The sequence below is a fragment of the Cololabis saira genome, chromosome 14, assembly GCF_033807715.1.
Source record: "Cololabis saira isolate AMF1-May2022 chromosome 14, fColSai1.1, whole genome shotgun sequence".
Classification (NCBI taxonomy): domain Eukaryota; kingdom Metazoa; phylum Chordata; class Actinopteri; order Beloniformes; family Belonidae; genus Cololabis; species Cololabis saira.
Genome location: NC_084600.1, coordinates 10,689,173 through 10,715,827, shown reverse-complemented (window position 1 = coordinate 10,715,827; position 26,655 = coordinate 10,689,173). Strand labels below are relative to the sequence as shown.

The 26,655-nt window shown below is 38.8% G+C and overlaps 2 protein-coding genes across 2 annotated transcripts in view; one reads left to right on the top strand and one right to left on the bottom strand.

Moving 5' to 3' along the window:
• Positions 1-400: 400 nt before the first annotated feature.
• wdr44 (WD repeat domain 44) lies at positions 401-19,204 on the bottom strand. Its single transcript, XM_061739649.1, has 20 exons — positions 18,733-19,204; positions 16,757-16,790; positions 16,128-16,205; positions 12,507-13,119; positions 11,858-11,997; positions 11,666-11,761; positions 11,449-11,585; positions 9,110-9,193; positions 8,920-9,026; positions 7,177-7,328; positions 6,244-6,382; positions 6,091-6,155; positions 5,151-5,267; positions 4,929-5,051; positions 4,637-4,828; positions 4,445-4,546; positions 3,030-3,145; positions 2,738-2,865; positions 2,495-2,629; positions 401-1,270 (listed from the first exon to the last, which is right to left on the bottom strand). The coding sequence occupies exons 1-20, from the start codon at positions 18,801-18,803 to the stop codon at positions 1,182-1,184; spliced, it is 2,718 nt and encodes a 905-aa protein (XP_061595633.1). The 5' UTR covers positions 18,804-19,204; the 3' UTR covers positions 401-1,181.
• Positions 19,205-23,817: 4,613 nt separating this feature from the next.
• The window catches only part of klhl13 (kelch-like family member 13), a 57,117-nt gene continuing 54,279 nt past the window's right edge, over positions 23,818-26,655 (top strand). Inside the window, exons 1-2 of the mRNA XM_061739648.1 lie at positions 23,818-23,878; positions 25,903-25,963. Coding sequence (XP_061595632.1) covers positions 25,911-25,963 — 53 coding nt within the window. The 5' untranslated portion in view covers positions 23,818-23,878; positions 25,903-25,910. The remainder of the gene's footprint in view (positions 23,879-25,902; positions 25,964-26,655) is intronic.

Here is a 26,655-nt window from a genome sequence, read left to right as displayed (position 1 = left end):
TGAACTGTAAATGATGTACATGTTTGTACCTAAATAGATCCTTTCCTAACAGTGTCTTTTAACACGGCAGTAACTTTGCTGATAAAAACGGGACAGAACCAAGAGAAAATAACCAGTATTTATTTATCTGTTTGAAATCTGCTTCTACTTCTATCTGCTAAAGAAGAAGTAGCGTATTCTTCTTTGCATTTATTTTGTCTTTTTTTTTTTAAATTCTAATTCTGGTTAGACGCCCGAGCGGTGGAAGAAAAATCCACAGAATAGCTGCACCTTTGTATAAGCTGCACGGTTCAAAACCTATGAAAAAAGTAACGGCTTATAGTCCAGAAAATACGGTACTTTGAATAGTTCAAATTTCCAGAACTTGGGAAAGTAGTCAGTGTGTAGATTTTTTTTTTATTTTTTTTTATTAAGGAAAGTAAGAGCATATCTTTCTTTTCTTTATAAAAGCCGAGTTTGCAATGTTACAGTGGATTTACAGTAATAATAATGAAATGTGCTTCTGTCGAACAAAGACATTATCAAAAGTACTTAAGAGCCAGTATTTTTCGGAGAAAAAAGTGACAGCCAGCCCTAACAGTAATTGCACACACACACATATCCGCCGTGTTGCTGTTACCTGCTTAAGTGTTTGATATTTAAGAGGAAAAGTTCAAATACAGGATTTTGGAGGCATAAGTGCTTGCAAATGAGAATTAAATCAACTTTGAAATTGAGACCAATGCTTTCAAGTCTCAGAACAACAGAACTTCCCACTGAGAATGGACTTTTCTGAAACGAAAGAGCCAAAGAAACAAGTAAGGTGCCCAAACTGCTGCAAATAGCTCTCTACGGTAGCTCCTGTATAGTCATTCTGGAACATACAGCTATAAATGTACACATACACATCTGAACAGAAGCGTTTTCTGCTTGAAACATTTGTTTGGTGTCTCCGGATCTTCACATTTTAGACCCATCACAGTCACCTGATATGAAAGATTAAAAAATAGAAATGCGACCAGGAATCTGACCTCGTCAGTTTTGTACAGTTCATTTCTTCCACCCAGTCCCTTTATCTACAACGCACGTCTCAGAGCAGTAACCGTTAGGTAGTCGGATGATCTTAGAAGATTCTTGACGGGCTGTCGTCCATATCAAGGTAAAAGCTGACAGTCGGTCCGTCTGAGGCGTCTCTGAGCTGCTCAGTACTTCTTTACATTGATAAAAACCTTGATGGCTCCAGTGAAGTCGGCAGAGAGGAGAACCTCTGTGTGATCCGTCTTTAGTGCTCCTGCAAAGAAAACAAACGGAAATGACTGTGCTGATGCAATCAAATCAAAATCAATAGAGGAATGTGCATGACGTCACAGATGCAACTTCACAGCAGGTTACGCCCCCCGAGTGTCAGAAAGACTGAGTGTCAGAAAAACTGAGTGGCAGCGTAAACTTTCAGTTTGAGCAACTGGAAAACATCTAAAATGGGAAAGAGCTGTTGTGCGATCGACTGTACTCATAGATTTAGCAAGAAATCGGAGTTATCGTTTTACAGACTGACGAAAAATAAGCTTAAGAGAGACAAATGGATCGCTGCAATTCACAGAAACAACTGGATTCCAGACCCTCAGGGGTGTCAAACTCATTTTGCTTGGCGGGCCGGATTTGACCAATTTTTTGCTCGCCGGCCGCACACTCAAAATAACAAAAACGGTGCGGAAATTTTTTTCTCTAATTCTTTTTTTTTTTTTTACTATTGTTATCTAATCCAATATCAGTTTAGTTAATTTTAAAGGAAATATGCAGTTTGTTTACACTCATTACTAACTAATTATGTAAAATATATTTCTTCAGGATCTTTTCTTGAAATTTCTCGTTTTTTTTTCTTCAAATTATGTAAGATACTTTTAATATCATTTTACAAAGATAAACAGAAACAAGTATGTTTTTTTTATATTTCGCTTTTTTATAGGAAATTTAATTAAGAGCAAAATCTTTCTTATTACATCCGAGTGTTTCTTTGTGATTTAGAGATTTTTCAAGTTCAATTAAGTGTATTTATTTTTAAAAATTGGCGCGGATATTTACGCCAGTGTGCCAAAAAAGTAAGCACTTCTCTTAACTGTTTTACTTTGTCACTATCCTCGTATTCAAAACTGAAATTCTCAGAATAAATATCTTCTATCATCTTTTTTAGCAGTGATATTTTTCCTGTGAAAATATATAATAGTAGTCAGTTAATAAAAATAAACGACCGTCTACAAAGAAATAAAATCGGCAAATGCATTTTAGAAAACTAAATAAATGTTGAAAACTGCTCTTTTTGTGGAATAACGATGGATTTGTAGAAGAAATATATTATCGGATATGCTGCGATTCATGGCAATTATTTATGCCTTCCTTTTTAGTAAATTAACATTTCGTTTTTTTGCGTTGGAAACTTCTCGCAAGCCGCATGAAAATCTCTCTCAGGCCGCACATTTGACACCCCTGCTCTATACGAACCGAGAGGTGCACATACCTGACGGGATGGTTTCAGAGTCTGTGGAGTCCAGGCTCTTCCGGTCAGCTTCCGGTTTCTCTGCTCCACTTTCCTGCGGAACAATGAGCCCAGGATTGGGGGCAAAAACGGCTGAGGTGACCACCGCATTGTGTGCTGGATGAAAAAACAAAGGAGTCTTTTAGTAACAATCCAGTCTAAGGGAACAGAGGAGACAGATCTGATTAAATGCTGCTTGTCAATCTAGAAGATGGCCCCAGTCACCTTTAATCCCTTCCCAGAAGTCATTGCGGTCCCGTCGGACAGACGTGAACTTGCTCAGGTCGTGGTAAGTGCTCCAGATGTACACGTATCTGTCTTCTGAGCCGCTCACTATGAAGGAGTAGTCATGGCTGGAAGAAGACGGGTCAATGAGTCAATTATTTTACAGTTTTCAGAGCAAGAATACTTAGCCATTTTTCACGAGTCAAACCTATTACAAATTATTTTTCTCTGTCAAAGTTCTGGAGCCACAAAGAGATTGGTAAAATGGAAATGTTGACAGAACAGCTCCCACCTGAAGCTGGCCTTGATCTGGCTGCTGCTGTTGACGTAACCCTTGTACTTCATGGACAGAGATAAGTCCCTCAGGTCGTACAGTCGAATACGGGAATCATTTGAAGTCACCAAAATCTATAAGAACGGGGGGAATATTTAACAAACCTCACTGCAGGTACATCAAAAACTGTCGATGTATTATGGCGCTTTTCCACTAGAACCTACTCAGCCCGACTCTACTCGGTTATTTCCCACTAGGGGTCTAACGTGCCGAGTAGATACCTTTCTGTAACTATTCTGCCGAGGTTCTAAGCGGCTGAGTCGGGCTGTATCTGACATCATCACACTACAGGCCACCGATTGGTCAGGGGGTTGGAGTCAGACGTCTGAGTCAGGAGGAGGAAATCAGAGAAAGAGACTCTGACGGCGGCTTCATCTTGATTTTATTCCACCAGCAATGGCAGCAAAAGTCTGTTTCATGATCAACTCTGAGGTGCAGATGTTCATAAACCTGGTGCTGAGGAGAGAATTACAAAGGGATCTAGACGGTGATAAGGAACGACCAGATCTACCAGGAGCTCTGTCTCTTCATAGCTGCTCACGGCTCCAGCTGACTTTTCAGCAGCGACGAGACAAACTAACAAAATTAAAAAGCGTCGCCGCTTGAAGCTTCTCTCACTCTCTCATTTTTTAACTTGGTATTGAACACAAGCCACAGACCCAGCAGCACATCTCCTCCAGGTTCTACATCTTTAGTGTTAGTGATGCACCGATTGTTCGGTAACCGAAATTGTTCGGCCGAAAATGGCTAAAAAACACTTTTGGTGTTCGGTGGAATAAGTGGGAAAAAAACCGAACAATTAATAACGGCGTTGTAATATAAGGAAATAGACTGGCCGCTCCGTCCCGTAACGTTTGCGCACCACAAACATAAATCGTTGGCCAACCAAAAAGTAACCACATAAGAATTTTACCTAACATTCACCAGGAGGTGGAACCAAAACAACATAATGCTGGAAATTAAAAAATTAAAAAAATTAAATTAAAAAAATGTTCAGTTTTTTATGTTCAATAAATATTTTCTACCTTGTAATTTTATAAAAGATTTTTTTCTTTGAAAAGCATGCCTAAATCAAATTTATTTGATTTATGCAATGGTGAAAAAATTGGCAAAATAAATGAAAAACTGCGAAGAACCATGTTCGGTATTCGGCCAAGTGTTTATTATTATTTTCGGTTTCGGCCACAAATTTTCATTTCGGTGCATCACTATTTAGTGTTGTTGTCTTCTTCTTTTACATCACACAATCAAATACGTCACAGCAGCTTCACTCCAACCTCCTACTTCTGCTCCAGGTGATGAATTGTTATGGAATAGAAACCAGTAGTAGGTTCTAGTGGAAAAGCTCCAATAGTAGCAGGTTTAAGTGTTACCTTATTCTCCCCGGGCAGAGGTTCAATGCCAGTGATTTTGCGTCCGACTTTGTTCCTTCCTCTAGTCGACCGCACGTGAATTTGAGTGTGGTATTTCAGACGCTGATGAATCACAAAGACATAAGTTAGACGGCAAAGTTGTGTCATTTCCTATTAGCATTTGTTACAGTTTACAGCTGAGTGACAGGAAACCTCTGTGTCGTAGAAGATGCAGCGGCCGTCGTAGGTGCCGATCACCGCGTACTTCCCGTTCTGACAGAAGTTGGCGGCGGTGATGAGTCGGGTCTGACCGTCCACCTCGTTCCACAGCGCCACTTTTTTGTCTGGAATGTTCCAAAGTCGTAGTTTTCCATCCAGGGAGCCGCTTAAGAAGTATCGGTCATCCTAGAAAACAAGGCACAAAACTGTCTATAAAAAAAACAGACAGAAAGCCAAAGTTAATGATATCTGTGGTGATGAGATAATATAAGCAGAGTCCACTTACTCTGGGGTGGAAAGCAATGGCTGTGACAAAATCAATGTGCTGAAAGCAGCAGAGACACTCTCTCCTTGATATGTGCCACAACCGGACCGTCTTATCCATGGAGGAGGAGAGCAGGAAGAAGTTCTAGATAAACACAGAAGTGTAGAAAGATAGTAAGATGATGGAGGGAATGTGAGAGTATGAAAAGGGAGTGAAATGAAAGGTGGGAGGAGAGACAATCACCTTGGACCAGGACAAGTCCAGCAGATCAGCTGTGTGACCCTTGTACTTGCAGAAGGGGACTGGGCGGAAAGGGGCGTTTTTATCTTCAGTGTCCGGGTCCTCTGGAATACAACTCGCCTTAAACACAAGTGAAGTTAGAGAAGTTAGAGAAGTGAGCCGACAACAGAAGCATAGAGAGCCCAGTTCTCACATTTATGCCTATTCAGTAGAGGGAATGTGTATGACGTCACAGATGCGACTTCACAGCGGGTTACGCCCACTGAGTGTCAGAAAGACTGAGTGGCAGCGTAAACTTTCAGTTTGAGCAACTGGAAAACATCTAAAATGGGGGAGAACTGTTGTGCGATCGACTGTACTCATAGATTTAGTAAGAAATCAGAGTTATCGTTTTACAGACTGACGAAAAATAAGCTTAAGAGAGACAAATGGATCGCTGCAATTCGCAGAAACAACTGGATTCCAGACACCGAAACGTGGATTTGCGGTTCCCATTTTGTATCAGGTAATGTTGGATTTTTGGGTAGCTAACGTTAAACGGTCAAATCATAAAGTTCGGTGTCCTCATCACTTTAATTTCTACAACAAATCCTGCCTTGAAGTCGGACCAAGCGTCAAGACTTTTGTAAGCCTTCAAGCTTTGCTTTGTGTATTTCCCCGGTGTAGAAATTAAGTTCATATAAATATCAGGAAACTGGATTCGTGGCCAAATATTAATGTCCATGGACCACTGGTTCTTGGTAACTGTACGGGTCACTGTCAAGTCCAACTGCCCAAAATCCGTCTTCTCCACTAGTTGCAGCTGTTTTTGCTGATGTTTTGCCACTCAGTGTGAGTAAGGGGGCTGGTCCAGTGACGTCAATTTTCCCTCTGTTCTTATCTCTTTGTTTTCCCCTCAGTAAAGTTGTCAGACAGACAAATGATGTGTTATAAGTCCACTCACCCCAGGATCAGTGTCAGATTTAGAAGAGCATAAGCTTTCCTGAGAAGGAGAGGGTGAAACTCGACCTGAAGGAACAAAACAGAAAACATGATGCACCACCAAGAAACACTTTGGTGTAAGTTCAATCATCATCCAAGTTGGTAATGAGCAGACCTTCAGTGTTGTACTTTAGTCTCATATTGTTGAAGTAGTCAAACGCAGTCTTCAGCACCCAAATGCGAACAATATTATCTTGCCCTGCCGTTGCCAGCAGCCTCCCACAGTGAGAGAACTTCATAGTCCACACAGCCCCCTGAAGAAAACATGACATTCTGGGTTGGTGTTTTTTTTTAAACAAACTGGTAAATACATCATAATAATCAGAGGTGTCTTCAGTATTCACATTCATTACTCAGGTAGAAGTATAGATACTAGAGTTTAAAAATACTCCTGTAGAAGTTGAAGTATCAACTCAAGTTTTTTACTCAAGTAAAAGTATAAAAGTACTGGTTTCAAAACTACTTAAAGTATAAAAGTAAAAGTAATGTAAGGGGGAAAAAGCCATTAAGGACAAAAGCCATTGAAAATGAATGTATCTTAGTATAATGCAAATATATTAAAGAAGCATATATGTGTATTATTGAGCATTAACATGTGTTTCAGAGAGCAGCAGATATGATGACTAGTTGCCTATAAGTATTGTAATGGTGCAAAAAGTCAAACTTCAGAGGCATGTTATCATTTATCCTAACCTTTATTGGAATTACATCCAAGTTTAGTTGCAGGAATCTGAGGGAACGGATGTAAGAACAAAACTGGACAAGAACATCTGAAACAACCACAACCAAATTCACTCTATCTGGATGGAGCAATTTAACTGGATAGTTTTTTTTAAAGGCCGAAATGAAATAGAGTAACGAGGCTGTTTTTAAAATGTAAGGAGTAAAAAGTACAGATAATTGCATGAAAATGTAAGGAGTAAAAGTAAAAAGTCGTCTGAAAAATAATTACTCCAGTGAAGTATAGATAACCAAAATTTCTACCTAAGTAACAAAGTATTTGTACTTCGTTACTTGACACCTCTGATAATAATTAAGACCCTCATACCATGTGTTCTCCACTTAGGTCCTGCACGACCTTAATCTGGTCAAAGTCGAAGGGCCCCTTGAAGCTGTGTGCTGCCTTGAACTTGGCAGGTCTGGTGTAAGGCATGCCCTCGTCGTCACTGGAGGACGGGTCGTCCTGATCCGTGTGGAACACTGAACACAAACACAGCAAGATAGAAGTCGTCAAAACACACTGAACCAGTGATCATCAACATGTCAAGTAGAACCTGCAGAGTAGTTTCAGAAAAAGTATCTACTCGGCACGTTAGACCCCTAGTGGAAAAGAACCAAGGCTTCATTTTATTCAACCAGCAATTGCAGCAAAAGTCTGTTTCATGATCCAACTCTGAGGTGCAGATGTTCATAAACCTGGTGCTGAGGAGAGAATTAAAAAAGGGATCTAGACGGGCGATAAGGAACGACCAGATCTACCAGGAGCTCTGTCTCTTCATAGCTGCTCACGGCTCCAGCTGACTTTTCAGCAGCACCGAGACAAACAAACAAAAAAAAAGCTCTCACTCATTTTTTTACTTTATATGGAACACCAGCCACAGACCCAGCAGCACATCTATCATCTCCTCCAGGTTCTACATCTTTAGTGTTCGTTTAGATCACACAATCAAATAAGTCACAGCAGCTTCGCTCCAACCCGCCCACTTCTCCAAATACTGAATTGTTACGGAAAAGAAACTTGGCCGAGTTGAGTTGAGCCGAGCTGAGATGAGTAGAGTTGAGTGCTAGTGGAGAAGCGCCAATAATGTGAAAGGACGCAGAACTATTTAAAACTTAAAAAGAATGAACATTTCCCTCCCAATGAAAGCTGAGGCTTCAATTGAACTCTGTGACCCCGACTACAACTGAATTAGATTAGATCTTTATTAGTCTTTGTTATACAACAACGAAATTAAAAAGTGCCATCAGTCAGTGCTAAAAAACCAACAGATAAATACTATAGCATACAAAACACTTTCACACATCGCAAAATAAAACAAATACCTGATTAAAACCAATAAATAATTAGAAAAGGTGTTTTTACCACTCTGAAAAAAAGGAAATATGGACTCTGACCACAAGATCTTTTTCCGTTGCGCCACAGTCCAATCTTAATGCTCCCTACCCATCTGTATGTTTTTATGACAAGTGGTTTGTTTTAAGACAACACAGCTATTTACTCCCAAACATGAATGCAGTGTGGAATTCTGTGTATTAATGCTATGAATCCTTGCTGTGAGTTCTATCCTTGATTTTCATCTTCCATCACAGTCCTTGAGATGGTTCACTTCGACAATCCCAGCTTTCAATAATGCATTGGACAGTGACTCATAACCTAATTTTAGCAGCTTCAGCAAACCCCTTAGTTGTTTAATTATTTACAGAATACGGATCAAACATTGCTGAAACAGTGACATCTTTTCCATAAAAGCAGGATGTGTCCAGCCAAATGCTTATTTAAAGGGGACCTATTATGGCATATAATACCTATTTTAAACAGGCATTGAATGTCTTAAAAACAAGCTTTTGATTGTTTTTGCTAAATAAATTAGGAATTCAGCCTCTGAGCCATGTCTTTATCTTCCCATTCTCTAACCTCATTATCTATGCAGGATTCTGAGTGGGCGGGGCTATGATGATGAGGCCCTGTGCTTACAGTAGTGGCTGCCTGAATGACGCGATACACCGCTTGCTTCAATCCACACACACAATTACAGTTGCACAAGTACTTGAAACTGTTTTCCTGCTTTACCTTCGTCACGCACGCTCTTCACCTTATTGACCGCCTTCTCGCCGTACTCCTCGGCAAAGTGCTTGGCCTTCTTCACAGACTTGCCCAGGAACTTTTTTAGCTGGGTTCTGTTTGGAAATAAGGGGCAACGCAATTATTATACGCTGTGGTGAGGTAAAAAAAAAAAAGAAAACCAACTCCAGCCATTTACGTTTTCTGCTTCAATTTTCCTCCATCTGTGTCTGTCAGAGCAGCCTGAGATTTGTCATCGTCATCTGACTGAGCCGCATCGTTCCTGAGAGGAAAACAACAGTAATGTGCCATTAGTTCCGACATAAGGCTTGACTAACACTTTCCTTGGGAATGTTTTTCACAAATGCATGTATAAATGGACCAGAAAAGAACACAGCGGACAATATAACTCCCAGCAACATGACGAGCCCCTGCGAAGCCAAATTCTATGCTCCAGAGCTGGAAAAAAAGCATTACCTTCCTTGACTAATATAAAAGGGGACATTGTTCTAGTTCGGGGGTCGGCGTGCGGCTCTTTAGCGCCGCCCAAGTGGCTCCCTGGAGCTTTTTCAAAAATGTTTTGTTTTAATATGGTTTCTGTAGGAAGGACAAACATGACACTAAGGCCCTGTCCCAATACTCCCACTACCCCTCATTTTCATCCCTTCACCTAAATTTTGCGCGTTCCCGTGAGGGTAGTGGTGTCCCAATTCCTCTTTTCACCTAGGGGTAGTGGAGAAAACGAGGGGTAGTGGCTATGAATCTGTCCCTACGGATCGAGGGTTTTGCGATCCTCACTCGCTGACCTAGGGACCAAAAAATATCCCAGAATGCTTTTCGTCGTCATTTGCGGACTGAATCAAAAAAAAAAACATGGCGGACATTTCTAATTTTTTAGTGAATAAAATCAATATTTTGAGTTAGTTTCTGCATAAAAATGCTTTTTAATTATAATAATAATAATATAATAATATAATTTTAATTAATAATAATAATATTTACTTTCATAATATTCACTCAGTGAATGTACATAATCACTTTTTTTGCCCGTTTTTTGCAACCTCGCCAGAATAAAGGCTGATTTATGGTTCCGCGTTACACCAATAAATCAGCTCCGGAGCCGGCAGACAGAAATCCCGAAATTTTCGGAGCAAATTTCTTAACAGGCGTAGCTACAACTGTTAGATTTCATCTATTAAACCAACATTTATCTTCCTAAATGATTTATTTCAGCCAGCGGTAATTCTCCACAGAGCTGCAGGTTTCTCCCCGGGAAGACGGCGCAGGTTGACCCGGCGATCACGTCTGTACGTGAGCTGCTGCTGCTGCTGCTGCTGCTGCGCCCCGGTCTCATCATCTCCGAAAACATCAGATCAAATTTCTTAACAGGTGTTATTTGGATAAACTGAGCCCAGGTTGGGGATCTTAACGGTTACTTTTACGCCTGAAAAAATATTAAAACTTAATAAAGTGGCATATTAACAGCGCTACAGCTGAAATTAAAACAGCTTTTGGCTCTCAGCTTCCTGATTAGGAGTAGGGATGAAAACGAGGAGGAGTGGGAGTATTGGGACAGGCACCTGGGAAGATTTCAAGTGCCCTAAAATCTGTCCCTTCTTTTTTTAGGGGTATTGAAGAAAAGAAGGGCGAGTGAAAGAAAGTAGGGGGTGTATTGGGATTGGGCCAAACATTCTTAACGTTTTCCAATGCTGTAAAAATGTGTTGAATAAATATTAGATTTCAACATTTCTGTTAAGGAAGATTTACGTCAGAGCCTGCAACACACGTTTCTACCAGCAGGGGCGGCGCCAGGCAGGAGGCTGCTGGAAACAAACCAGCAGCTGTGTGACGGCCATGGATCCCAAAGGAAAAATCAAATAATTTGCATTCATTGCCTGAATGTTTGCTCTGTAGCGAGAAGCTGTCCAATAACAAAAAGAGTAATGTGGAAAGACATTTCCAGGGAAGGCCGGCTACATTTGCAGCCCAGTTGGGAGGGAGAGAAAAAGTGTAATTGCATTACTTCTGGGGAAATTAGAGCGCAAAAATAGATTTAAGAAGTGGATTGCATCTCCAAACTCCACTACTGCTGCAAGGTTTGTTGCAACCGGGGAGATAATAAAGCGTGGAAAACCGTTTGCAGACTTCAAAAACAAAACCGAGATATTACAGACTCTCTCCGCTAAGACAGTGAAGGAAAGGGTGATTAAAATGACAGGCAACATCACCCATCAGAAAATCAAGGACATACATTCAGTGCCAGCAAACACAATTATTGTGTTGAGTCGTGTGATGTGATCGATATTGAGCAGACTTTTATGCAGGTATGTGAACTCTTATGTTTTTGTAGCCAACTTAGTCATTTTGATAGTGGGCTAATATAACTAATATAGATATGTACAGCACGTGTTGCTTTCATTATAGGGCTTACACAAGACTTGTTTTTTTGCGGCTCCAGACATATTTGTTTTTTTGGTCCAATATGGCTTTTCAACATTTTGGGCTCTAGTTTAAAACAAACATTTATTTTGTGCTTACGTAATGTACTCCTTGGTCCTCCTCATGATGTGCAGGGTGAGGGGGTTGATCCCAGTAGGAAGTTTCTCTTCCGCCTGAATCAGAGGGATCTCTTCTCCCGTGTCTAGATTCTTGATCATCACACTGGCTAAGATTTCCTGTTTGAAGATTACAAACAAGTAAGTTGTGAAGACGGTAGTCATGGCGATGATTGGAGGTAAAAGAAGGAGGGACTCACTTCATCCGTCAGCTCTCTACCAGAGTCGGAGCGTGGACGCTGAGGGCCTGGAGTGTTGCCTTCACCCTGAGATGAAGCCTGTTCATCCTCATTTTCCTAAAAAATTAAAATGGCACAATTGATAAGAAAATATTACCCCACAGGTGATTGTTAAGCAGTTGTGTGTAGGATCTGGTCTGCAGTGTCACTGACCTGTGCCGTCACCACTTTATCCCCACTGGTGGCACTGGCAAGATCTAGGGAATGCTGCAGCTCTTTAGTTAGACTCTTCACTGTGCTGCAAGGAGACAGCAGGCCGGACGGCTCCGGGGAGTCGCTGTTCACTTGACCAACTGCAGATATTGGACGATCGTTACACATATTATATATATATATGGTGCAAAAAAAAACAAAAACAAAACAAAAAAAAAAAAAAAAAAAAAACGGAAATGCGTTGCTACCAAGCAAACCAATCACAGCCCTCTCAGTCTGCATCGCCTCGACACGTAGTTACAATTTTCGGGAGGTGCACGTCAGTGACACAAGTGAGGGCGTGTGGTCTGCGTCGACGCGTAGCACACGCCATAGGCACGGCGTCGTTTTGATGCAGAACCATAACTCAAGCTTAACTCTGTGAGCGCGCTTCATTGTGGGGATGCATTATCCCATAAAACAATATGCAGCTGTTGACGGGAGTAAAATGTGACTTTGGCGGGTTTTTTTAGACACCAGGGTCAGAAGACAGTGAGAGCTTGATGACAATACATAAAAGTTATCAAACATTTTTATAAATGAAACTAAAACTGATAGTTTAATGTGAACAAAGATCCTTTGTGCTGCTGGATCATGCAGGTTTCCTTACCGTCCAGTCCAGTTGGTCTCGTTGGCTTTTTGGAAGGCAAGCTTTGCCAGGACGGTGGCGGTGGTCTTGGTGGGGGACCCCCGCTAGGAGGAGGTGGGCGGGAGGGAGGAGGCTTCTTTGTGCTGGCTACAATATCTGGCTCCACTGTGAATTGTCTCGGGGGTTTCACGGGGCCTGGAGAGTTGGGGTTATCCGACCCGTCTGTTGAGGGAACCTGGTCTAAGATGTCTGCAGGTCTGTGCTCCGACTCCCCTTCTGCAGCTACGACAGCCCTCTCAGGCTGACTCTGTCCTAGGGTACTGGTGATGTCTGGAGGCTGAATGTGTTCCTGGGAATCAGCCGACGGCTCTGGAACATCTATGGATTCAGCAGCAGCAGCTAAAGGGCACTCTCCGTTTGTTACTGCACTTTTTTGTTGTTCCTCTGAGGCGTCGACAAGTTCAGGTGCAGCAGCTGGAGCTGCAGGTTCCTCGGGGACTCCGTCTGCATCGTTCTCCCGTTTTGGGTCTGGTTCTGAACGTGCATCGACATGTAGGTGGTCTAACAGCTCAGCCACCTCACCGACGTCACCTACATTTCCCTTTTGACTCTCCTCGATGATGCTATCAATGATCTGTGGGCACAAGAAAATAATCGTTAAATGACATTTGTAAGCACTCATGTCCAGCTGTAGTCTAGTCTTAATGAGGTACGTTTGCACTTGTTTCTTCGCTCCATTTTTCACAAAACACAGAAATCACACACAAACTGGGCTGCACAATAGAATATGCTCATTGTTATATGCATGAAGCACATCCGTCCTACTGGAGTCATACTAAAATCTAAACTCTCAGAGCTGGACTAACACACCTGGATAATGCAATTAAGAGTTGAATTACTTGCATTTATGGATCCCACTCATCAGGGATAAATAATGCTTATATCATTCAGAAATACAGACAAAATTTCCAACACTTTCCAAAACAGGAAGCAGGAAGCTGCTCTCTCAGCAGGAGTTTCAAACTGAATTTGAAAATGTTTTTGCATTGTCATGAATAAACATTGCTGGATGTTTTCGTATCACTCCCTGCTATCTATGTATCCCACTCATAACTGTGGAGATAAATGCGTTTCTAACAGCTTTCATCAATACTGGTTAACATTGGGAAATGGAGGTCGACACAACAATGAGCGTTAACAAGCACCAACTGCTGTCAACATGATTCATGTCATGTGTGTCCTTGTGAACCAGGAACCACGGAAAATCAGAGTCCACTAAAAAGAGGCTCAATACTGGAATAGACAAATTATTTAAGGACGTGATTCTATGTATACAAAACAAACCAGGGGCCAGATTCACCAATATGTTCTTAAGAACGATCTTAAGAAATGTCTTAAGATCTAAAATTAAGAAGTTCATAAGAAAGTTCTTAAAGAGCATATTGCAGGTTAGAATTTTTTCAAAAATTATACCTGACCTTATGTGAAAATGACTATGTGAGAAGTTAATGTAGGATTTAATATGTTTTACAAGACATAAGGGCACGTATTCAGAGGAAAAAGTGGCTGATTTTAGCCAAGCTCCTACAAACGCTTTTTTTTTTCGAACACCGCGTCATATGACGCAGCGGGAGGGAGACGTCTCCACAGCTGCCCCATCTGACTGTGCAGACCCCGTACACACGTAGCAGGTTATCTGCTTAACCGAAGATATTTTCCTACGTTTTGACCTGTCATCCACATGAAAACGCAAATAAACGAATGTTTAAAAAAAAAACTCCGGGCAAAGTGAAGATTTTTGAAAACTCTGTTTATGTAGATGCGTGTAGACAGAGACAGAGAGCAGTTTTGCGTTTTCCAACGTCACATAATGCTCCAAAACAACAACAAATCTGCTCTGATTCTGACGTCTAACGTGCGATCCAGAACTGCAGATGATCCACCATCTGTCCTCCAAGCTATTTATTAAATAAATGGTCTCTGCTCTTGACACCGTTACACCGACGCGGAGCCTACGCCGTAGGGTACGCGGCGACGCGCAGCAGGGCTGCAGCAGGGCTGCAGCAGGGCTGCAGCAGGGCTGCAGCAGGGCTGCGTCGATTAACGCGGCAGCTCCGTGGTGGGACACCGGGGGGGACTCGGCCCGGATGCCGGAAGACCAGATGATCTACAGGTTTGGAATGCTTATGAATGTGGTCGAAAATGCAGATCTTCGTTTATGTGTGGAAGGTTTTTTTTTTTTTTAACAACGATGTAATGTGGATACTCATTTTTTATAAACGAAGGGGGGGGAATATTCGGTTTTAAAGATACCCGGCTATTTCGGATGCATTTAATCAGAAAAAAGAGAAGATAATAAGCCTGTTTTCTGTTTAGAAAGTACAAACGTAGACAGATTACAAGTACTCACCCATTTTTAAGGAGTTTCTGAGTTTCTTTCAGGAGCACGGGCGGGTGCTGCAGTGAATAAAGGCGGATTTATGGTTCCGCGTAAAATCGACGGCGTAGCCTACGGTGTAGGGTACGCGGCGCACGCAGCGTTCGGTGCGTCGCCGCGTAACCTACGCCGTAGGGTCTGCGTTGGTGTAACGCGGACCCATAAATCAGCCTTTTAAAAAGCGAGTTTCAGCTGTCAATCAAAAGAACGTGGGGGCCGTAACGGGTTCGTAATTATAAGGCTGTGGCCCGTCATATTGGTGTGAATACACATTCACAACCTCTTCAGTGTCACAAATAACATTAAGATCCATTATTTTTCCTATTGTTGAATTCACCGCGCTCCCCAGTGCGACGTCACTTCCGGTTCAACTTTTTCAGATGCGGAAGTAAAATACTCTCACAAAAACAACTCCGGAGGTCACTGTAGTATATATTTATGCGTATTTCAATGAAAATTCAGTTCCTACATTATTTTCCTACACATTGATTCACAGGGGTCTCCAACCTGCAATATGCTCTTTAAGTGAAATTCCTCAATATTTTCTTAAGAACCGTCTTAAGAACTGTCATTTCTTACGAATTTCTTATTTTTCCTACTTAAGAACTTCTTAAAATAGGTCATTGCATTGCACGCGCCAACAAACAACATTTATACAGGTAGTTTGGGTCTTAACCGTCACTCACTAAACATGGAGAAGGAGAAAAAGAGATGCAGGAACTTTTCAAGGTTATGGTGGATGAGATTAATGTGCGAAAAAAAAAATACTATTGGGGAAAATTAATAATAATTAACTACCACGCTAACTAACATGCTAAAAAACAGTTAACAGGCTCTTTGTGTAATTAATTACAAAGTATATCCTCAAACTATGACCTACCAGTCTAAACTTGACTAAAATGTGTTGAAAAAGGTGATATTAGAGTCTTACCTTTTCACAGAAGAAATTTTAAGACAGGTCAAGGTTGTCTTAAAGTTAAGAAAAAAGTCAAGAACAAATTTGAGAACTTAAGAAAAAAATGACACTTAAGAAGATTTTTTTTCTTAAGAATGTTTTGTGAATCCGACCCCAGGTTTTTAAAAGGTTCTGAAGTAGAACCAGCTCTGAGTTGACTAGCATCAGCGTCAGTTTCAAGTTGGTTGAAAAGGTTTGATAGTGACTCATGAAGCTATTGTGCTGGGCAGGAATGACAAGAAAACCGTACCTGCAGGGGGTCGTCTTGCTGAGTTTCAGATGCGGCACAGCTCACATCCTGTGCAGCGGGGACTGAGATTTGCGAGACCTGATTTGAAGTGAAAAAAAGAAAAACAGAAGCACCATCTTTATTTTGGGGTTACTCGCATCCTGATGACCTAGATGTATCTTTACCTTAATATAGTAGCTGTCTATGAGCAAATTTCTCCAATTTGTAACATTTCTTTTAAAGCTCCCTTCTTACTTTTAAACCACTCTTTTTCCCCTCCATCAAAATAAGCCCCATTACAGCCATTAACCAATACAATAGTCCATCCAAGATTAATTAATGTCTTTTATTGCAAAAAATAAAGAAAAAAAATGTAAATAAAGAAAAAAAATCAATACTTAAGAAAACATGGATTTAAAGCTGCTCTGTGAGCAAAGTTCACTCCCTGCCCCACTATCAGCTCAGTTATATGTTCTTATTTGTTAAGCATTACATCAACTTGTAGGTAAGAGAAACATCATGAAAAAAAACTCTTCACTACAATTCTTGATTATTCCCACAAAAGTTGGAATCATTATTACAGCAGCAACTAAGTACAACTACTGGAAAGTCCTGTTGTTTCAACAGTGACTGTGATTAAACAAACATACCTGAGGTGAAGGAATGACAAACTTTGCAGGTGACCTAAAAAAAAACAGAGGTTCAGTTAAAATACAGCAGGTCACTGAATTTGAAAACTAACGTATTCTCCCCAATCACCCAACAATGTTTGAGTCAGATCATTTTAAAGAGAAAGTAAATGATTTTCAAACAGCTGTCAATGATTGCACTCATGAAGACTAGTTTTTTGCCAATCACAGTTCTACTAGTTGAGACTTGAAGCACCAGCAATGACAGCTGATACTGTTTTGCTGCTACAATAAACAATGTTTTGAAAAGATACTGCATTTAGCGCAGGAACCTGATTGAAAATGTTATCCTACTGCCTTGAAATCTCAGGGAAGACATCATGTGACCCATGTCTCCGGGTTATACTCTTCCTGTACTCCATTTGATTAAAATTCCACTACTAAATTAAGAACAATGTATCTAACATTACCTATTCCCCCCAAAGTGAAAGAAACACACTTCAAAATTATGTACATATATCCTTCCAAAGAACTACCGTACTCAGATCACGTTTTGATGATAATATTTGTTCATTCTGTGAAAATGACAGACTACGGACCATATATTTTTCTCATGTGGTACTTATGTTCTGGCTTGACATTCACAAATGGATAAAGCGAAGGATTTTATCCTTCCCAACTTCTATTACTATAGATAATATAACATTTGGCATGTTTTTACAAAACAAAAGTGATGTGATGAACTCTGTTGTAATGTAATCCTCTGTTTAGCCAAATTCTTTTTTCATAAAAATAGATTATAGTCATCCCTCAAATTTGTTGTTTTTTTTAAATGAATTTGGACTATATTTAAAATCTTTAAATCTAATAACTGAAACAAAAGCGAAAAAAATGTATGAAGAGTTAAGACATTTTCCCACTGATTTAGAAGACTGATATTCTTACTTACCCCTTGACGATGGACTTTGTTGTATTATTTTACTTAAATGTCATATATTTAATTTATTTATTATGGTTTGTACTTATTTTCATATTATACTACTGTATAATTGTCATGGGATATTCAATCTCTACACACTTTATTCTCAGGTTTACATACAGTCTCCAATCTACTGTTCCCTTTATCAACCTCGTTTCGTTTACAAAGGTATGGAATGTATATTTGCCAGTGTTTGTTTTATAATGAACCTTTGGCACGAGTAAAAGAATGGAAAAAAAAAACTCTTCCTGTACTCGCACTAAACGGTCTTAAAATTGCATTAGTGCTGAAACCGAGAAACAGAGAGTTCAACTGCAATAGGATATATGAGCTTTGAAAATTTCACAATTCATTTAGTTAGTTAGTTAGTTAGTTAATATTTATTTCGGTCAATCACAAACAAAAATCAACAAACAAGATAACACAGGTTTTTCCCTGGTCAACATTGTGATTATTTGACCGAAAAGGTCTGGGCTTGAAGCATAAAGCTTATCTTGCCCACCTTTTAACAGAATAGAATAAGAACAAATGAAGTATCATAAGTCTACACAAAATAATAATAATAGTAATAATAATAATAATAATAGCAATAATGATGATGATAATAATAATAATAATAATTATAATAATAGTAATAATAATAATAGCAATAATAATGATAATAATAATAGCAATAATAATTATAATAATAACAATAATGATGGTGATAATAATAGTGATGATAATAATAATAATAATAATAATAATAATAGCAATAATAATGATAACAATAATAATAGCAATAATAATGATAATAATAATAATGATGATAATAATAATAGCAATAATAATGATAATAATAATAATAGCAATAATAATGATAATAATAATAATAATAATGATAATAATAATAATAATAATAATAATAATAATAATAATAGCAATAATAATGATAGCTGTGAAAACAGAAAGTACTTGGTACTTGTAGCACACGATAAAAACAATCAAAGACATTTAATATAAGAATGTGTTTCCTTACACGTGAGGAGAGGGAGTTATAACCTCTGGAGCGTCATAAAACTCCTCGGTGTCACTGGTATCTGACGCCATAGTGTAGCTCCTACTGTAGGCTAGTCCCACTAACACAGCTGTGTACTCAGCTGGACGGTCTAAGTGTTATACATAAATGTCTCGCTTTATCCTTCCTGACTGGAGTGAACAGCGTGTTTTTAACTCTTATTCTAAGGCTAGTCCCTGTCGTTGCACAGACACTCGCTTGTCAACCGTCCCGTCATATCGATCAGCTAGCGACAGAAGCTGCTGGACCGCCTCGTTCATAGATCGCCACCGTCCAGATCAGAGAGGAGGAGACCACATGTGCGTCTTAACGGAGCCTTCTGGATCAGCTAGAAACCTAACAGAGTCAATGAACCGCGTCGTAAACACAGCACTAACTGAGAAAAACATCCTAATGAGCTGTATGGGCGAGTCTGGGGCGGTTTCTTCTTCTACTGCCCTGGTTCTTCTTCTTCTCTAGGTTTATTGGCGGATCGCAACCAACGTTATTAGGTGCATACCGCCACCTGCTGTACCGGAGTGTGTAACTTCAGGATAATTAGTACATCAGGTTACAGTCCAAAAAAATGGAAATTACGAGAATAAAGTCATAATATTACGAGAATAAAGTCGTAATATTTTGAGAAAAAACTCGTAATATTGCGAGAATAAAGTCGTAATATTAAATATATTATATATAAATATAACTTCACAAGATGCTCAATATTCCTCATTTTAAGAACAGGGAGAAGACTGTTCTTCCTTAGAGTTCTCATAAATTATATTCTCATAATATTACGACTTTATTCTCATAATATTATGAATTTATTCTCATAAATTACGACTTTATTCTCGTAATGTTACGACTTTATTCCCATAATATTGCGACTTTATTCTCATAATACTACAACTTTATTCTATTACGACTTTAGTTCAGTGTTTCTGCCCAGAGTTTGTATGTTCTCCCTGTGAAAAAAAGGTAAACTCAAAAGGTTGTGACTTTATTCACTATTTTTCAAAAGGGACAATTCACTGTCAGTATGTTTGATACATGACAGTGAATATCACTGGGTTCAAAAAGAACACAAGGCTTTTCAGCCAAGCATATTAACTAGAATTGATACGAACTTGTCATTGATGTGGAAGGAAGAAAAAGTCCTGATAAAGGTTTCAGAATTAATATAAACAGGGCATGCGTTAACTACAAGGTGTCATACAAGACTTGTTCAGTTTATCCAGCTGATTCTATAAGCCTATTTGAAAAGCTGAATCCATGTTTAAATCAAACCATCCTCTGTGCGGTCTTTATTTTCATTGACTGGGGGAATATAAAAATCCCATGAAGAAAAATATTGATCGCTATTGATCTAGCCTGACATCTTTATTGTGTTAACCTTTAAAAGACCTTTGCAGAATGTTCCTGTCTTCCGGATTAACGTTCCCTCTAAACTTCCTTTGGAAAAACTTACAACAACCTTTGAGTGAGGTTATCTAGGCTTTAACAATTTCCATGTCAACATCACAGTCATTTTGTCACTATGAACTAACAGAAACACAGAAAAGGCAAACATTTCTGTCCTATTCCGGGTCAGGGTGGACTGGATCCAGTCGGCGTGGGGCAAAATGTGGGCTACACACCCTGAACAGGTTCCAGTTACATCTCAGGGTCATAAACAACCATGCATACTCACAATTACTCCTTAAAATTAAGCAGATCCTCACAGGATAACATTACAGCTGTCCAATTTTGGTGCTTACTCTTCACAGTCAAGCAGTTAAACTGCAATGTTCAAATATTCTGTCTCATTTTTTGATCCAGCTAAATATTCCAGTTTCAATGTCACAGTTTATAACACAGAACATGTATCCTTTGCTGGCTAGGCCACTGCAAAACGGGAAACAATAATTTGAGTATACCCTCTACCTGAGGCTACATAAAACCGCTAAAACTAAAACATTATTTCGGTTAGTGCTGCATTTTTTCCTGTGTCATTAATTTTGTTCACTTTGTGGAGACATGTAGCTGCATGTGTCCAAGTATTTTTCACATCAACAGCAGGTCACCGTGGTTGAGAGCTATAAAATTTGTCACCGTCGGATTGTGCAAGTGTGACATAGTCATGCAAATTCCATTAGAAGCACTAGGAAGAGCCAGAGGAGCCTGGCAAGATTTTTTTTTTCTCCATTTTTTTTATTAAATGCTGAATTTTGTCTTCAAGCTCAAAGGAAGTTTTCTGGGGAAATATGGAAGTCATAAACAGAGGTGTCTTCAGTATTCACATTCATTACTCAGGTAGAAGTATAGATACTAGAGTTTAAAAATACTCCTGTAGAAGTTGAAGTATCAACTCAAGTGTTTTACTCAAGTAAAAGTATAAAAGTACTGGTTTCAAAACTACGTAAAGTATAAAAGTAAAAGTAATGTAAGGGAGAAAAAAGCCATTAAGGACAAAAGCCATTGAAAATGAATGCATCTTTGTATAATGCAAATATATTAAAGAACCATATATGTGTACTATTGAGCATTAACATGTGTTTCAGAGAGCAGGAGATATGATGACTAGTTGCCTATAAGTATTGTAATGGTGCAAAAAGTCAAACTTCAGAGGCCTGTTATCATTTATCCTAACCTTTATTGGAATGTACATCCAAGTTTAGTTGCAGGAATCTGAGGGAACGGATGTAAGAACAAAACTGGACAAGAACATCTGAAACAACCACAACCAAATTCATTCTATCCGGATGGAGCAATTTAACTGGATAGTTTTTTTTTAAAGGCCGAAATGAAATAGAGTAACGAGGCTGTTTTTAAAATGTAAGGAGTAAAAAGTACAGATAATTGCGTGAAAATGTAAGGAGTGAAAGTAAAAAGTCGTCTGAAAAATAATTACTCCAGTGAAGTATAGATAACCAAAATTTCTACTTAAGTAAGGTAACGAAGTATTTGTACTTTGTTACTTGACACCTCTGGTCATAAACCTCTAAGGTCATTAATATACAGTTGTGTACTTATATGAGTGAATTTGCATGTGTTCAGTTAAAAAAAGTAGGACTAACACAACATTTAAAGGGTTTGACAGGCTTGTGGACAAAGTTCTGGAATTCACAGGATCAAAACTCGGTTGAGAGTTTGGGTCAGAAAAATATAAAGGTCACAGCTTAGGTCAGGGCAATGGTTGGTAATGTATGAAGTCAAGAGGTCAAAGAAAAAACAACCGCTTGATTGCATTTTTGTTCATGTGTTAGGATGGAACGAATCTTAAAGCCCTGAAACCAGATTCATCACCACTGTTTTCACCACTGTCCTGTCACCAGAGAAAACTTTAATTGGAAAATTACACAAACACAAATAAAATATATAGCAAATTTAGTTGGCTATTATTACTGAATAATCTAAATTAGAATTTAAAACTGCATCCATATATCCACTGCATCAGTCATATATTCATTCCTATTTCTGCCAACATTCACCCACAAAAAACTCTTCCTTTCTGCTTTTGTGAACCACATCCACAGCATTTTTTGATTACTTGTTTTATTTTTTATTTTTTTAATTGCAGTGCAACTCTATGCATGCTTCACCTGCAAACCGAAGAAATGTGTGTACAATCACACGTATCAATGTCTGTACATCACTACAGATGTATTCGCTTGTGTATGCTCACATGTATCAATGGAAATCTTAACTGCTCTACTTGAAGACATGAGTTTATTTTACAATCTAACATGAAATGATTTGTGGTGATATAAACATTTTCCTTCTTCTAATACATATCCAAGTTATGTTGACAAACTAAAGATCTTACAAAAGAAAGTGATTCGAGTTATATCATGGAGCAAATGTAATGCTCCCTCTGATCCTCTTTTTTATGGATAGAAGCTTCTGAAACTTACTGAGTGTAACATTTTCCACAATGCCTGTGTAATGTACAATGTAGTGTTTAGACTCAATGACAGACTCTGTCATCTCATCTCCATTCATGCTCCCACTCATAGATAGATGGATAGAACTTTATTCATCCCCAAAGGGAAATTCAACCGTCCAGCAGCTCATCAAAACATAAACATAAAAATCAACCACAATTCCATTCAGACAATAAAAGCACATTCATAATATTAAAATAAACATGAAATATAAGGTTTTTAAACAAATATCATGTAAAGTGCAAACTAAAATATAGTCCAGTTGTGGCAGAGGTGAGTGTGTGAGACTGAGTTCAGGACGAGTTAAACAGTCTTATTGCTGTGGGGACGAAGGATGTCCTGAACCGCTCCGTTCTGCAGCATGAGAACACACCACAAGGGGAAAAGAACTTTTAAAGGGAAAGAAGAGGAAACTGAAATGTACAAGTTTCAGTGTAACCTGCAAAGGTCCAAAAATTTGGAATGAGATTGATAGTTGCTATAAAAGAGTCTGGATCTCTCTCAATTTTTAAAAAGAGACTAAAACAAAACTTTTTATTAAATTATGTCTCTTATTACATTTTTTATGTACCTGATGTATTATTTTTATAAGAATATCTTTGTATCTAGGAAATCTGAGGAGGTCTCAGGGCTTTATTGTGTGTTTTTTCCTTTTTAGGTGATAAGGTTATTATATGTATATGTGTAATTTATAGTTGTTTTGCTGTGTGACTGGGCCCCTATTCATAAGCTACAGTAGTTTCTGGGGAGTCCCATTTTACACACCTCAATTGATTAACTATTATCTGTATTTGTGTTTTTTAATTATTTGTAAAATAAACTCTAAACAAAAACTCAAACTTCTTTCTTTGAATTCAACATATTTTTCTAAGTTTATAAAAGGCTAAATTATGACCAAATAGATGGTAGCTGAAAGACTGACAATAGTAAATCCTGGCATGTTTTGTTTCTTAGAGTAACAAACGTGCTTCACGTGAAAATGTGTCTTCTTAAAACCACTTTATTTAGTAACGGAAGTTTTCAGCCAATAGCAGAAGATTGCCATACTGTTCGACCAATCAGAAGTGGGGATACTGCCGGTGTCCCAGTAACGGCGACGCCCATTGGATAAGGACAGACAGGGAAGGCGGCTCCAGGACTGTAAGTGGATTTGAGGGCTTGGTAGGAAAACAAGGACGCTAGTTAACGTTGTCTCCTTTTTAAAGGTATGGAATCTATTGTTTCAAAACTGACAGAGCATATATAAGATACACATAACAACTGGAGTGTCGCATCGATCAAATAAAGCTAAACTAATACTGGTTTAATGGTTATTCTCAGGTATCTCATGGTTCTGCCATTTCAACCAAACCTACTAACAACTTAACCAACTAACTCTTGTCTGGACTCTGCTGAGGTTGTGCCGTTGTGGTTGTTCCAGTGTCGCTAGCCGCTTGTGATAAAGTCACCGGGTCGGTCATAAAGTCGAGCAGAGAAGCGGGTTTTATGTTATGATGGCAACTGTTCAGCTTAGCTTAGCCGGTTAAGCCTGATTTATGGTTCCGCGTTATATCGACGCAGAGCCTACGCCGTAGGGTACGCGTCGACGCGTACCCTACGGCGTAGACTCTGCGTTGGTGTGACGCGGAACCATAAATCAGCCTTTAGCTGGAGGTGCTCCAGTGCGGTGGAGTCAGCATGGGGAGCAGCACTTCCCCCCAGGGGATCTGTCACTTTCCCCCCGGGGATCTGTCAAACACGGGGGTCACTGTGGCTCCCACACAATGTGGCTCCCGCATGTGTTGCTGTAAATCATCCACAGCCACGTTTTCCCACGCATTAAATGATGTCACCCTTTGTATTGTAAATGTACTTGGTGTTAGTTTGAGAGCTCTGCTACAGGTACACACAGGGGGGACTCCGAAAATGTTTCATAGCGGGGGGCACTTAAATTCTTGGGGTGGACACCAAAACTAAAAGCCATCATTACAGGACTTTATTATACTGTTGTAGTATACAGGCTTAGAAATACTTTTTTTACTTTTACTTTTTACTTTTTTTACTTTCTAATTTGTCTGCACATGGTTAATACCATGCTTGTAAAAACCTAAGGCATACAGGACTGTCTCAGAAAATTAGACTATTGTGATAACGTTCTTTATTTTCTGTAATGCAATTAAAAAAACAAAAATGTCATACATTCTGGATTCATTACAAATCAACTGAAATATTGCAAGCCTTTTATTATTTTAATATTGCTGATTATGGCTTACAGTTTAAGATTAAGATTCCCAGAATATTCAACTTTTTTGAGATAGGATATTTGAGTTTTCTTAAGCTGTAAGCCATGATCAGCAATATTAAAATAATAAAAGGCTTGCAATATTTCAGTTGATTTGTAATGAATCCAGAATGTATGACGTTTTTGTAATTGCATTACAGAAAATCACTATTCAAATTTTCTGAGACAGTCCTGTGTGTGTGTGTGTGTGTGTGTGTGTGTGTGTGTGTGTGTGTGTGTGTGTGTGTGTGTGTATATATATATATATATATATATATATATATATATATATATATATATTATATATGCATTTTTAATATATATCATATATATTTTAATATATCATATATATTTATTTTATTAAAAAAATAATTTATTTTTTCATATTTTTTTATTTTTTTTATTTTTTTTATTTAAATTTTTTATTATTAGGCTCAGAAATACTTAAAAAAACGCCGACTGATATGCATTTGGCTGAAATGATTTGGGATGAAACGCATAACTGACGATAGAATCTATGTGACTGGCAAGTGTTGTTTTTTTTTTTATTGAGGAAAATTTGTAGGGGGGGGGGGCAAGGGGCCATAGTAATACCACTTCTGGTCATATGAGGACAGCACATCACAAGAAAGATTGTGGCTGTGCTCCAACAGGCATACATTTATGAGTACACTCTATACATATTTCTGACTGTTTTGAGCATGGGTACTTGCAGAGATTGGAGATAAGAGGCAGTTCATGTGTGTAGCTTGGGAAACTTAGCAGTGTCACAGGACTTGATACTGTCACCAAAAGTAATTTTAGTAGCTAAAAGTGTGCATTTAAAAAAGGAAAGTGGAGTTCAAATTGCACATGTAAAATGTTGAACCAATTCCTAACTACAGGAGTAAGTTTGAATGTAATTTATTTATATATGAAAACATACTTCATTAAAATGTTCTCCAATGATCTAATCTTTTCTCTTCTAAGGTGAGGGTATGGAGCACCCTGCACACAGAGGGGAGACGATGCCCATCGCATTACATGACAGGTAATGTTGTTTTCCCACCCACAACTCAAGCACAAACACAGATTTCAAAATAAAGGCAACTCGCAAACAGAAAAAGTTTAGTTCCAGTTTGAAAAAATAGATTAAGAGATTAAAAAACATAATGTGCTAAATATGCCTGTAATTAATTAATCGCAATTAACGGGTTCATTTGACACCCCTAATTTTTTTACAAGGACACACTGAAATCTTTACTGACTGATTGAAGTGTTTTTTTTTAAACTTTATTGCAACAGTTAGCTGGTCATTGTGAGTTAGGAACTTGCTTTCATCTGGAATCATGTAATCACGTAATTCCTGTTTACACTGTAAGAAAAGCATTGGGGTTATGCTACAAACTGACCAGGATTAAGAGCTATTGTTAAGCATTTTACTGGAGAGTCTTTTAATGCCTTGGGAAGGTATTATTGTTCCTTCTATGGCTGTTCTGTGCTGCTATGGCCTGTGGGGGCTACCCACATTTGGTAGTCTGCGTAATGTTGGCTTATATGTCCCCATTTACCTGCTGCAATGTACTTGTTTAAACATTGTTGTCACAGCAACAGACGTGTCACATCCCTCAGTACATAAAGACTGGAAAGTGTTTTTCAGCCGAATCTAATGTTGGTGTTGTCAAACTAATTATATTATGAGCTGGACCCTCTGTCTTTATCATGTGACTGAATGGAGTTTGA